This window comes from Bactrocera dorsalis, chromosome 4, assembly GCF_023373825.1.
Source record: "Bactrocera dorsalis isolate Fly_Bdor chromosome 4, ASM2337382v1, whole genome shotgun sequence".
Classification (NCBI taxonomy): Eukaryota; Metazoa; Arthropoda; class Insecta; order Diptera; family Tephritidae; genus Bactrocera; species Bactrocera dorsalis.
In genome coordinates this window covers 40323021-40337114 of record NC_064306.1, presented here as the reverse complement: position 1 = coordinate 40337114, position 14094 = coordinate 40323021, and the positions used below count along the sequence as shown (strand labels likewise).

At 34.2% G+C, this 14094-nt stretch overlaps 1 protein-coding gene across 16 annotated transcripts in view; it reads left to right on the top strand.

The window, feature by feature from the left end:
- Positions 1 to 14094, top strand: part of LOC105233318 (protein sidekick) — a 96733-nt gene that overhangs the window by 67984 nt on the left and 14655 nt on the right. For 13 of the 16 annotated variants that reach the window (XM_049455462.1, XM_049455461.1, XM_049455460.1 and 10 more), the window contains 3 exons: positions 4214 to 4333; positions 9028 to 9183; positions 12161 to 12589. In XM_049455462.1, coding sequence (XP_049311419.1) covers positions 4214 to 4333; positions 9028 to 9183; positions 12161 to 12589 — 705 coding nt within the window. The remainder of the gene's footprint in view (positions 1 to 4213; positions 4334 to 9027; positions 9184 to 12160; positions 12590 to 14094) is intronic. The other 3 variants (XM_049455464.1, XM_049455463.1, XM_049455456.1) reach the window with 1 other exon arrangement.

Genomic DNA, 14094 nt, shown 5'->3' with positions numbered 1-14094 from the left:
ATTGTATGTGTATATATTTATGTACGCACAAAAATACATATTTGCAAAGTAGCGTTAAATAGCTCGTTATGTCAGCTGCCCTAGTTACGACTCCGTAGATTTCCTTATCCTTTACAGTTGTCGTGCATGATTCATTATGTACGTATATATACATATATATATTTCTTTTGGCAGCATTGTTACAATGTATTCTTTTAAATTAATTTCATTCTGGCACCCCTTAAGGAAAGGTGTATAATTTGCAGGTGTATGCAGTACGTCATCAGCTTTGCCAACTGAAGCGAAAGCTAGTTATTATTTAAATGAAAGGCGACTTTTTTGTCGCTTCCTTTTCTTTAGTATGAACCATACAATGTGTGTTTGCATTTGCTACTTCAATTTAATTATTTCATTCTTCTTTGAATTCAGTACGGTTAACGATAAATGTTAGGAATAGTTCACAAAGCGCAATTTATTTCTTAAAAGTATTTTTTTTACTCATTTTGATATTCTATTTTACTTGTTACACTGTAATAACCGAGGTAACAAGAAAGCGAAACAAATGGGTCTGGTAGTGAACGAGAGAAACACGAAATATCTCTTGTCATCAAGTAAACATTCGTCGTACTCGCCACTAGGCTCGCACGTCTCTGTTGACAGTCGTAACTTTGAAGTCGTAGATAATTTTGTATATCTTGGAACCAGCATTAACAGCAACAACAATGTCAGCCTCGAAATCCAGCGCAGAATAACTCTTGCCAACAGGTGGTACTTCGGACTGAGCAGACAATTGAGAAGTAAAATCCTCTCTCGATAAACAAAAATCAAACTCTATAAGTCACTCATTATTCTCGTTCTGCTATGTGGTGAATAGGCATGAACAATGACAACATCTGATGAGTACACGTTATGAGTTGGTATTGCAACGCCATAACTAAGCAAGGAATTAAGATACAAAACTAGAATTTGGTACAGGGGATCGCAGTAGTGACGGACACCTGAGAGCTAAAACTCATTGGTTTAATATACATATCTTCCAAACCGCTGAGTCTTTCCTTCTTCCTACACTCTGAAAACAGGTAAAATCAGGTAGTAACCACGCCGACTCCGAAGTGCGTGGCATTAAATTTTACAATCAGGATGGTAGGTAAAGACTTTATAGGGGCAGTCGTGAAAATTGTACAATAGACGTGGCATGGCACCGCCCACTTTTAGATGAAATGCTATATCTCAGGATGTGATGTGTGACGTGATACAAACATTCCTTTAATATACTGTAAAAATGGACGTAATCGTAACAACCACCCTACTTCCAATATAACTTTTAAGTTCCAACTGATTCTTCCACTTTATATACAAATCAAAGATCGATGACGTTATTAGAACAAACAAATAACAAATGCACAAATACTTTCCTTGAGGTATTTCATCTTACGCCCAAAATTTTCGAAATCGGATTAAAACTTAAGCCTAAAATTGATAAACTCGAGTCAACACTTCCCTTATTTAGTACCCGATATAAATATTTTCAAACTTGACTTTACCGCATTTATAGGTCAATCTTTGATGTTTCTTAATGAAAGTCAGAAAGCCTCTATATCTAGTAGTTATATATGTCGTAACACGAAAACTGAATAAAATCGGAATATATATTTTTACCAATTTTACCAAGAATTTCACTTCCTTTTGACTTTATACGACTTTATATCAATATCATCGGCATACGCCAGCAGCTGTACACTCTTATAAAAGATTGTACCTGCTCGATTCAGTTCTGCAGCTCTAATAACTCCAGCAGCAGATTGAATATAATTTAATTAGCTCGAATAAAATTGAGATCTCCCAATCTTTGTTTGATGTTTTTCTCATAAACCTCATATATTAAATTTAGTCCCTTTGATTGAGTTTATATCACATACATATACATATATCTCATTTCTGGCAATAAGGTTGCAAAATGTAGTAAAGAAACTAAGGGTGTCTATAATATAAGTTTATATTATACCAAAATTTAATGGTTTCGCTTTTTTCGAATAACAGATATTGAATTGGTTGAATATAAAGGTTTGAAATACATTTAAGTATTTCCGTGCCGTTGATCTTTCCATTTAAATATGGTTTCAAGTTAAGAACTCAAAGAAAAAAAGTTGTAGAACCTTCTTCTTTATATAATAAAAGAAAACTTTAAGAAATTCTAAATTTAAAATATGTATTAAACTATTTCATATACTATGCATGTACGAGTATACGTTTCCTAAGTTTACACCCAGATTTTTCACGGTTCAAAGCCATTAAAGTAAAGTTCTTAACGGCTGTTGCCTTAACTCCATTATAGCACGAATGTGTTTTTATTTACGAAATTAGTGGCACTAAGTGTGCCTAGAAATTCACAAAAAGGAGGACTGCAAAATAAATCCTTGTTGCCCGCAATTAAGCAATATACATAAGTATGTAGTGGTGCATGCATGTTTTATATGCAAATACTGCTATCGGCACCAGCAGTCAACTGCTCACTTTACTCAAATATTTCAAAATTTTATTTATGCATGTTGAAGCAAATAATATACGTACACAGCTAAAAACGCCAACATCAACCCAGTCCACCAAATATTTTTATTATACAAACGCAAAATTTCCGCAGTCACGCCAAAATTTTAATACTTCAACGCCATTTGCTCTGTAGCAAAAATATGCCGTGCAAATATACATACATTCATATACAATATGTGAATATTTTATTTTAAATATAAAATATAGCAGTGCCAATATAAATCTATACCTGTGCACCACAAGTAAGGGAAGGTTATGAACGACCGCATCTGTGCATGAATTTGGCTTTCAATTTTGTTGGAATTAGAGTCATCAGAAATTTTAAAGATATCTTTGTTGATATTCAATATTTCTTATTTTAATCTTTTCTTTTGGAAAACTAAAACTCATAATTTTTTTATCAAGAGAAGGCTTCGGACCGATTTTATTCTCTCATGGCACCAAATCACAATGTAGAATAAATTTTCGATATCTTTATTTAATTATCGATTGCAAAGTCAAATGAATTTATACAGAGCCTCAACAAAAGAACTTAGGATTGACGCCTCGAAAGGTTAGGCTGAGTGTCTGGTGGGATTAGAAGGGAATCATCCACTATTAGCTGCTCCAGCTTGGTCGAACGATTGATTCTACATTTTAATGTCAACAACTGATGTGAATGAAGCAAGCAATCGAAAAAAACGTCCAGAACTGATCAATATAAAGAGCTGGGTTTTCCATCAGGACAACGCTAGACCACACACATCTTTGATGACTCGGCAAAAACTGGGAAAGCTTGGCTGGGAAGTTTTGATGCATCCACCATATAGCCCTGACCTTGCACCATCGGACTACCATTTGTTTCGGTCAATGCAGAACTCTCTTAATGAAGTAAAGTTGGCTTGAGGAGCCTATGAATATTACTTGTCGCAGTTCTTCGCCGAGAAACCAGAAATGCCAAAAAGTGGGCGAAAAATTAAATATAAAAAAACAAGTTGAAGTTTGATTAGAAATACGAAAATACTTTTTCGACTACCAGATATTAGATTAACAAAACTATTATACTATTTACGGCATGTTGCGATAGTATGAGAATGCATACAAACTAACATAGCAACCACATATATATGTATATATAGTATTACTGCATTTTCATATATTAAATACACCAAGCATATGCTCACTTTATCCTTTTGACTATTTAACTAACATATTTATATTTTTACTAACATAGTATATCACAGGTCACATGTAGGTGAGTTTAGGGTCAAAGTAAACCTTACAACGTGGCATGTAGGCATAACACAAGCACTCTGAACAATTTTATTTGCACTTACACCTTTTTAGCTCGCCTAGCTGGTCAAAGTTCGTAAATGAATAATTGGCTAGGCACTGACCCTTTGGTAGCCCCTCTAGTTAGCCAGTTGGCAGCGACATAAACCACTTGATTGTACACTCCTTACATACACCCACTTTTAGCGTACACACTACATAAGTGCACGGTTAAGATTTTTTTATGCTCTGGCCTGTACTCCACTTAAACACTATTTACTCATATTTTTCGCTTAAAACTATTTTTCCTTTTTTACGCTCATGTTACTTTGTGTCGTTCTCAACTTGCGTTTTTCTTTTTTTTTTGTTTTGCTTTTTTTTATTAGCTCGACTTTTGACTTTATTTTTTTGTGCATTTTTTTCTTTTTAATAGCCTCGGCGCCGGTGATGGAGAAAGCACCGCAAAATGTAACCGCATTGGATGGCAAGGACGCAACCATTTGGTGCCGAGCAGTTGGTGCACCAAATCCCAACATCACATGGATTTACAACGGTAAGTCGATGGCAGCTGAGAATGCGATTACACAATTATACGCATCCATAAGCCTTTATGTATGGTTATTTGTAGTAGATGTGTTTATACGTATGTAAGTATGAACGAAGACCGAATATAACACTGAGGTAACACGCAACCACACGCGCATAAAAGTATCTCAGCACTTAGGTTAATAACTCGGAAGAAGGCATGTACGCAATATTTTTTTGGGAAATACATGTATGTTCCCAATAGGAATTTTTGATACGCATTTCAAAATGTTCATATATCTAAGATATATCCTTCGCTAAGGCTCCGCCCCGGCATCGACCGATACTTGGCTAACATTTTTCACCTTGTCCTGTCTAAAAAGTGGCTCACTGGATTAGGAACTCACTTAAATGGAGAGCTCTAGATAGGAAAACAAAAGTTTTGCGGTCCTAGCAGCTTCCCACTATTAGCCGATATCGAAATATTATACTCCAGATGAAGACTATATCGAAAATTAAAACAATTTTTTCATTACAAAACGTTCTTTCTCTGATAGACCAAAGAAGCCCATATGCATGGTATTAGAGTGCTTTATTTCCGTTTGGGTACATATGTTTTTATATACATAAATTTCGTTGGAAGTTAAATGTTATTTCATCTATTGAAGTGAAGTGTCGAAAGTTTTCAGAACTTTTGCTGCTAGCATTAGAAGTGCAACACTCAGACGCTCATTAGACGAAAATGTCTATCTTCACATGAATAAACAAAGTTTGGTGGTATTTCACGCCACATACCGACATATACACATGTATGGGTGCTACCATGGTTCTTTTAAAAGCTTCATGTTTTTGGTCAGAGATAGGCAAGACCAACTTTTCCATTAGAAAAGTGGAAGATGAAAAAAAAACATGTAAATGAAAACGTAAAAAGTTGGTATCATTGAAAGCAACATATGCGTATTTTTATAATTAACTGGTCTTTGTACAATATACAGTCATTTGCTTCACCTCATCAGTCAAGAAAACCTGCTGAAAAGCATACATCACAAAAAAACAAATGTTCTGTGCTAAATGTTTACAATTAGTAAAAGAAGAGAAAACGTGAGAGCTTTTATTGGAATTTTCTATGTCAAAATCCCTTGCTAATTAAAGAATTAAGTATTTTTTTGTTTCGTAAGCAAGGTGTTTCTAAGGTGTGTTCTACATATAAATAACCGAATACATATTTAAATCAAACATTTTTCAGCATTGAAAATATACAAAATTCAACCTCTTTCAAAAGCACCCAACTTCATGACAGAAGAAGATGTTACAGTTACAACCATTTCCAAATGTTCCATTTTTATGAAGAGACATACGAATTAATGAAAAAAGTTTGTAGTGATGAATATATGAATTGTACTCAAGTTTATTATTGAGTTACACAATTTAAAAATGATCGTGAGGATTTAAGCTTGCCCAGAAACTAGTAGTAGCGATGAACTGATGAAAAAACTCCATGAAATTATTGATATCGATCCAAATATTAGTACCAGAATGTTGTCCGAAAACAGCCTTTTTTCAACAACTTTTTTCTTATATAAAAATAGAAATATTTTATTAGAATTTTATGTTGTTACAAACAGACCTATTAACAAACAAATTCTGAAATTTTCGGAAAAAATATTTTAAACTCGGACATTGTGACGACATTTCCTTGATCCCTCAGAGAAAAGACGCGCCCGCGTTGGCAAAATAACTCCTTACAGTATCATCTAAACTGAAAAAATACGTGTTTTAGTTAAAATCTTAACTTAGAACTTGGACGAAGGAGAAGAAACCGACTATTGCATTTTTGGCAGACATTTTTATAAAAAAAAATTAAAATTTCGCCACAATTGTTTTTCAAATAGTTCTAATCGAAAAAAATCCTTCGTCCAAGTCTTTAAGAATTGTACCTCAAAGACCTGTGTAAAATTTCATGAAAATCGGTTGAGTAGTTCTCGAGAAATCTTGCCAACCGATTTCAAAAACACAGTTTCGAGAAAAATGCGGTTAAAGACGTCGAACTTAGCCTAGCTAGCCCCGAGCGCACAAGTTCTCAGGGCTGTATCCCCGAAACTATTACTCGGAATAACTCGAAAGTTTAGGGCAATATTCTAGACGTATTTTAGAATTTAATAAGACAATAAAAAATATATATTTTTTTAAAACCCGTAAACTCATGTAACCCCATAAATGACGTAAAACAAAAAACTTAACTTCGGTTGCACATAGCTAGAATACCCTTCGCAAATAAAAAGGGTTTCCATACAGGAACTTTATTTTGATCTATCGGTTTAAATGGCAGCTATTTGATATAGTAATCCGATCTGAAAAATATATTCGGATATTTTAACGTAAAATTGGGTTACCATGCCAAACCTTTGTCAAATAAAAAAGTTGTTCCTACAAGAACTTGACTTTGATGGAACAAATTGTGTGACAGCTATAGACTGTAGATTTCCGATATCGGAGGCTTCGATAAATAAACAGCTTCTTCGAAAGAAAAAGATGTGTGCAAGATTCAAGAATGATATCTTACAAACTGAGCGAGTAGTTCGTCTATATACAGACAAACGGACATGGCTAAATCCACTCAGTTCGTGATGCTGTTACAAGCTTCGTGGCAATGTCTTCAGAGAAAAGAAATCTATCCATGCGCTGATTGATCATTCCAAACGTGGCATTGAGGGGTTATATACAGTTAGAAGACCGAAAAAAGCGAATTTTCCAAATTTTTTATGAACAAACTTTTAAATTTATTGAACCAAAAATTTGTACAGATATGAACTGTATTTTAAGACTTAATATTATTAAAAATATTTATTTGGAAAGTAACTAAAGCTGATCTCCGGGAGCTCCTCTTAAAAAGACGTTTTGAGGTGTACACTGTATCTCTGAACTGGATCCTTTGAAATTAAAAAGCCGAACAGACTTCGCTAAAGTAATATTAAATATACTAATCAATCGAAGGAATGTACAAAATAAAATTTTTTGACAAAATGGCGCTTTCTCAAAAAAAAATGTTGACCAAAATTTCGGCCTTAAATTGTTTATAAAAAAAATTTATCGGTGAAAAAGTTTTCGACTAATTACTCAACAATATACTTAAGATACTCGTGTTAAATTTTGAGACTAATCATTTTAGCCGTTTTCCAGTAAATTTTCTGACTTTGAGAACACCATTTGAAAAAAAAAACGCAATATACATGTGTTCGAAAATATTCACCTGAACGATTTGAAATTTTCTCTGTGTATTCTTAAATATATTTATATAATATTAAGAAAATTAAATAAAAAAATCGATTTTTTGAAAATTCTTACTGTATATGTGTAACCCCTTGAGTCTAATGCCTATGGAACCTATTTTGAATAGTTGATAACTTTTTGAGATAATATTATGTTTATTTTATTCTATATAAAAAAATTTCGCTTATTTTTAAGGCACACCTATATTTTTAGATATAATTCAACTAATTTTTAAAATCTAAAATTTGCCTTTATTTAGAATTATACTTACTTTTTGATACCATAAACAATTACCATTAAAATCTATTAAAATATTTAAGAGAGCGCGTGAAAATTAAATTGTTATATCCTTTTCAACGCCTTTGCCATTTAATTTAATTGCTCTGCGTATATACATATATACTAATTGTGTGGCGAGTCATAAATTGTTGCACGTGGCAATGTGCGAGCATCATGCGAATTACGCTGTTGTTATAAACGTCTACAGCGAAAATAATTGTACATATTTCAAAAACATAATTATTTAATAACGCACGCTTGAATTTTAATGTGTACTAATGCTAATGAAATGTTTGTTTTTGTTTTTGTTTTCCTTTTCTAATTTTATGTACCCATGCGACTAACTACAACAAACCAACCAAACCAAACCAACCAACTGACCATTTAAAATGCTAAAACACCGTTATTGCCGCTAACAACCAACTACGTTCACAATCAAAATGTGGCAACGTGTACTTTAAAATGCTAAAATGTGCTGCTAAAATCCTTTTTACCGCAAAACCAACGCATTAATTTCGCCCACACAAACGAAAACATAAAACCAAAAACCACAATAACACCAACAATTGCCTGCACATCCAAACTAAACTTGCTCACAATACCTGCTGTCCGTGTCGCCTCGGTGTCTGCTAAAATGTACGCATCCCGCTCGTCCTGCACGTCCTGCTGACACAACGGCGGTGCTCGCACACATTTCGACGGTCGTGTGTATGTCGGGTGTTTGGCAAAATGGTAACCACTGCAAAAAATAACGGTTATAATGACACAATTCCACGCTTCCCGCTGCACTTCTTCATCCGCCGTCCAAACCGTATCATTCGCATTTTGAATATTAAATTCGTTCGTGAAATCGTGATTATGATCATCATGGTTTCCCGTGCATCTGCCGCCCCTCGAGTGCTGTTTAATTGGGTTTTGATATGTTGAAACGTATGCGTTGGGCTGCTGGTGCGCTGGCGTGTTCGCGATATTTTGACTATGGCATGCGGCAACAACAATAACAAACACTGGAAAATATTTTTAACCGGAAATGCGCCATTTGTGTTGTTTGCACTTCATCCGACGCCTGCAATAAACGTTCATCACGTGCATCATATTATTTACCTCAACGTTGCATGTTATACGCATTTCATCTGTGTTGGACAATAACAAAAATCGTAATGATAACAACAGAAACACAACTTGTTGAAATATCCAGTCGCATACAAATACTCGAATCAGGTGATTTATTAATGTCAAATGTGCGCGAAACGGACGCTGGCCTCTATACGTGTGTGCGCTCGAATGAGGCGGGCACCGTCAATGGTGAGGCCTATCTCAGCGTTTTAGGTAAGTCTAACATGTGTATATTTGCTTGTTGTAGTTATTGCTTTTATAATTGCCTTTCTCTGTGGTGTGACATCAGCATGCGCGCAAATTGCAAATTATTTGGATATGCGTTGTACGAGTATTTGTGCGCTTAAATTGGCTATAACCTATTAAGCTAATCCTGTAACCATAACATGCATTCAGCCAATAATTTTTTATGTTTTGGCTGGTATTCAAATAAATTGGCGTACTCTGTACCAGCAACGAGTGGACCGATTGAATATTATAATATAAATTTTTTAGAATATTTAAATGCATCGTAAATAGAACTCAGAACTCTTAGAACTATATCTCAAAATAATAACCTGTACGCGATAAAATATATACTGAATATCCACAAAGCATAATAAGTAAGGAAGGTCTAAGTTCGGGTGTAACGGAACATTTTAGACTCTCGCAATTTAGAAACCTCACAGATTGGCTAACATAAATCGTGATAATAAGGTACATAGTAAAGTCAAGCGTATGTTTAAAAATCCGAGCAATAAGTATGTGGAGACTAAGGGAAGTATTACCCTAATTTTATCAATTTATTTTTATTATAAAGGGATTTTTTTCTGATTTTCATTAAGAGTTCTTATATATTGAACAATAATTGCGGAACAAAATCAAGTTCGAAAATTTCTATACAGGACATGTGGAGGCTAAGGGAAGTATTAACACTATTTTACACATTTGTGCCATCACAAAAATATTCTTCCCAAAAGTCAAATCTAGATTCCACAGATGAACCGATATGTTCGGTAAAAAATATGCACTACGGTTCACATATTTGGTGTGTAGGTTCTTGAAAAGTTAGAGTCCAATTTCGACAATTTTTGGGCGTTAGATGAAATACATTGAAGGTAATCTATGGGCAAAGGTATTTTCTGATTAAATTCAGTTTGATTTGATTACTTTTAAGAGATCGTCTCAGTATGACCCTGCGAAAAATCACTGAATTTCGCGATTTTTTTTTTGTCCAAATTGGAACTAGATATCTTCAAAACTCTTCCTTTACGAGTGGAAACCGTTATGAAAAACACCATTGTGAGAACAAGCCTTTGAGGATTGAAGTCGCTATGTTCCCCACTATCTTGCTTTTCTATTAGAAACGCTGTAGCGGCCGTAATAATTTGAATTTTGATTTCAAAATTTGAAAGGATATTTACTACAGTGTATACTATCCGATAATGCAACAAAAAAAATCGACTTTTCGAAAATTGCTCACTGAGACGATCCCGACGATCCCTTAAGTGAAGAAAATCAGTTTGGATTTAAAAATGTGTTATATCATACGTTTCTAATAAGAATATTTAGGTAACCTCACGCACCGAATTTTGCTAAAAACGATCAAGTAGGAGATATAGAGATATAAAATTTCACCTTAAGATGGACGGCTCCACGCCTATTGTCCAATTTTTTACTTGCTTCTATACCATCTTGGCTATGAAATTGAATGCTTGTGTCGCATTTATTCAGTGAATTATCGTACTTTTAGCAGTTTTCAACATAACTGCTACATGGAAAGTAGGCGTGGTTATTATCTTATATTATCTAGCCTGTTTCGAGACTATAAAAAGTGCCCATAACTCGTTAGAAATCCAAAATAATGAGTAATTTTACTGCAACCACATCATTTATTTTATAAAAGTGCTCGATAGCTATATACCTGCACACAGGTTAAATGAATTATGAGTTCGGCCTTGAGGGACGAAACTAAACATATTGAGCAAGCCACGGCTGTTCGAAAAGGAGTAAAATGTCCCTTAGCTCCCTCTTCTTGTAACTGCACAATAATCAAGAAGCAACTAGATGCCCTCTGCTATTAATATGCAGTAATTAGTTGGTCTGTGCCTTAAGTTGTCTCTGGGAATGATAACCTTTGTAGGCTGTAAAGATCTCCTTTCACCTTTACTTCTTTCCGAAGATCTTCTTTGATGATATGTGGAACTGCGGTTCCCTCTACTCGGTAGCAGTCACTTCCTTTACCAGATGCCTAGCCAACCATTATAAAAACTAAAAACTCCTTCATATTCAAAACCATAAATTTTTACTTAAAAAAATCAACAACAAAAGAAAACTACCATAAAAAGTCGAACTAAATGTTCAAATTATTAAATTAATAAGTATTTCGTGTATAAGAATCAATTTTAACTTTCGGTTTTCAAAAATATATATATTACATAAAGATATAAAACAAAAACTATACTCATACCCACATATATGTACATACTGCACTCTCTTTTATGTTCTGATAAATGTACGCGAAAGTAGATATCTATTTCACTAACGTTATTGCTTCTGCCATCTACTCCAAATACTGCCTTCGATGCCACTTGCCAGACAGGCGGCAAATCAAATTTGCACAAACTCTATTAAAATTTCATAACATCAAGCCATTGGCAAAATTCCTTCTGCATGCTCCCTATTTGAAAAACGCAAATACTCGTAGCACCAGAAATACTTCAACTTATCTCCAGTGCAATATGTTCCAACAAGAACCTGTAGAATTACGCTCCTTCCGCCTTTAGCAATATAACTACACTACCCACATTCAAATCACTGCGCCTACAGCGATAGTTGGAAAATGCATAGCAAAATATAGATGTATATATGTATATGTATATATATAAGCGTTTCACGTTATCCGTAGTTTGCTAACTCGCAGCGTTCAACGTAGAAAGACAATCAAATAACCTAAACTCCGCTTTTATGAAAAATGGCGCATAGCGGATAACTCTGACAGTTACTGGAATGTGTTTTGGAGGCACAACAAACAGGAAAATGCCATGAGTTGCAATTCAATTTCCTCCCAACAGCAACCGTTTTTGCGTTTACTATACAGTTTACGCGCGCGCAAAAAAAGCTTACAAAACTTTTCTAATACTTATTTCTTTCTTTTTTCCATTTCTCTTTTTTTATGTTTATTGGACACTACACTTTTGTTTGCGCACAGTTCGTACGCAAATCATTCAGCCTCCGGTTGACACCACCGTACTGCTGGGCCTCAATGCGACACTGCAATGTAAAGTCTCTAGTGATCCAACAGTGCCATATAATGTCGACTGGTATCGTGAAGGTCATCCGACTGCCATCAGTAACTCACAACGAATCGGCGTTCAATCGGACGGCACACTCGAAATACAAGCGGTGCGAGCCTCCGATGTGGGCGCATATCAATGTGTGGTGACCTCGCCAGGCGGCAATGAGACTCGTTCGGCGCGTTTAAGTGTCATCGAATTACCGTTTCCACCGAGTAATGTGAAAGTAGCGCGTCTCGATGCGCCCAACCAACGGACTATCAACATTTCATGGACGCCGGGCTTTGATGGTAACAGTCCGATACTGAAGTTCATAGTGCAGCGGCGGGAAGTTTCCGAACTAGGTAAGTGTGTAAACTTATAAAAACTAAGCTTATTATATATATGTATATAACTAAAAAAATTTAATATACATTTATATGTATGTATATAGTATTAAGTATTGGGGTTGCAAGCAAGGTGTTGGATTAATTCATGCAAGCATACACATACATATGTTATGTGTATACATTTGTGTGTTTTTAGCCGATTTCATATTTATGAAATCTGTAAATAATTATTTTTCCGTTTCCGTTTTTATAATTTTCGCAAATATTTGAGGACAAATAAGTGATGCAGATATGTATGTATATTCAAACTACATACATACATATGTATATTGATATAACATTTTTCATTATAATTCGAACGCGAAAGCTCAATAATAAAAGAAAAATACTAAAAAAGTATATTTTTGCCTGAGTAATCTTGCTGTCATTAAATTTATTTAATATTAAGCTTACCTTGTCAAAACTAATACGCCGCCATGTTAGATAAACAGTAGGCGACAGTTTCGCCACCGAATTCCGACATCGATATTCGGTTTCAAGCATAAAACATAGCCACAAATCAAATTGCAAAAAACTTGTTAAAAGGATGCAGGGTCAGGTTTCACATGTCTACCATACAAAAATATATCAACAAAGACTCAAAATATCTATTATCCGCAGAATTATAATGATAGTCCGTTACTAAATCACAACAAAGTGTAAGAATACCCTAGTAAAATAGCATAATAGTGATGGAAATTTTTGCATTTGCAATTACGAGTATATTTCCTAATCAAAACCTAAACCAGTCAAAAAGCATCAGAACTATTCCATTTTTTTGGAAGTTGGTTCGGAAGTTGGTTCGGAAAGAATATATAATTATATAATGCTCTCCCTAAGGATCTAGTTATTTGTAACAAAAGTTAAATCAGAGGTGCTCCTGGGTATATAAATCGAACTAAATAGTAATTACAAGAAGATTTATCAATTAGTTTATAACTAATTGATTTTATTTCATTAAATATTTAAGATCATATACATGCTTACATACATAAGAGGAATGCACAACATATTGCATCATATTTTCATTTAGATATGCTCACATTAATTCATAAACAAATATTATTTTTAAAGCATAAATGTGGTAATCAAAAACGAAATATTTTTACTTTACTTAATACGGATTTATGTTGTTTTTATAAATATATGTTTTAAGTGAGCGACAAAAGAATACAATGAAGATCAAATTTGACCCGGACTGGTCCTTTAAGCTGCGGTAGCATGCATATTCAATATATATTTTTATTCTCATGTTATTTTGAAATTTGATCGACATATTCCGCATAAAGTCTGCTAAATTAACGAAAACTTATATATTGTTTATAGGAACTTGTGAAACTCTTACACTATGCTAATATGATATTTTAAATTCTTTTATAAGGCAGATAAAGGCTAGGAATCTTATTTATTTTAGCTATCATATCATAATATTATTCTTCTTCTTTATTGGCGTAGACACCGCTTACGCGCCGAATAGGCTG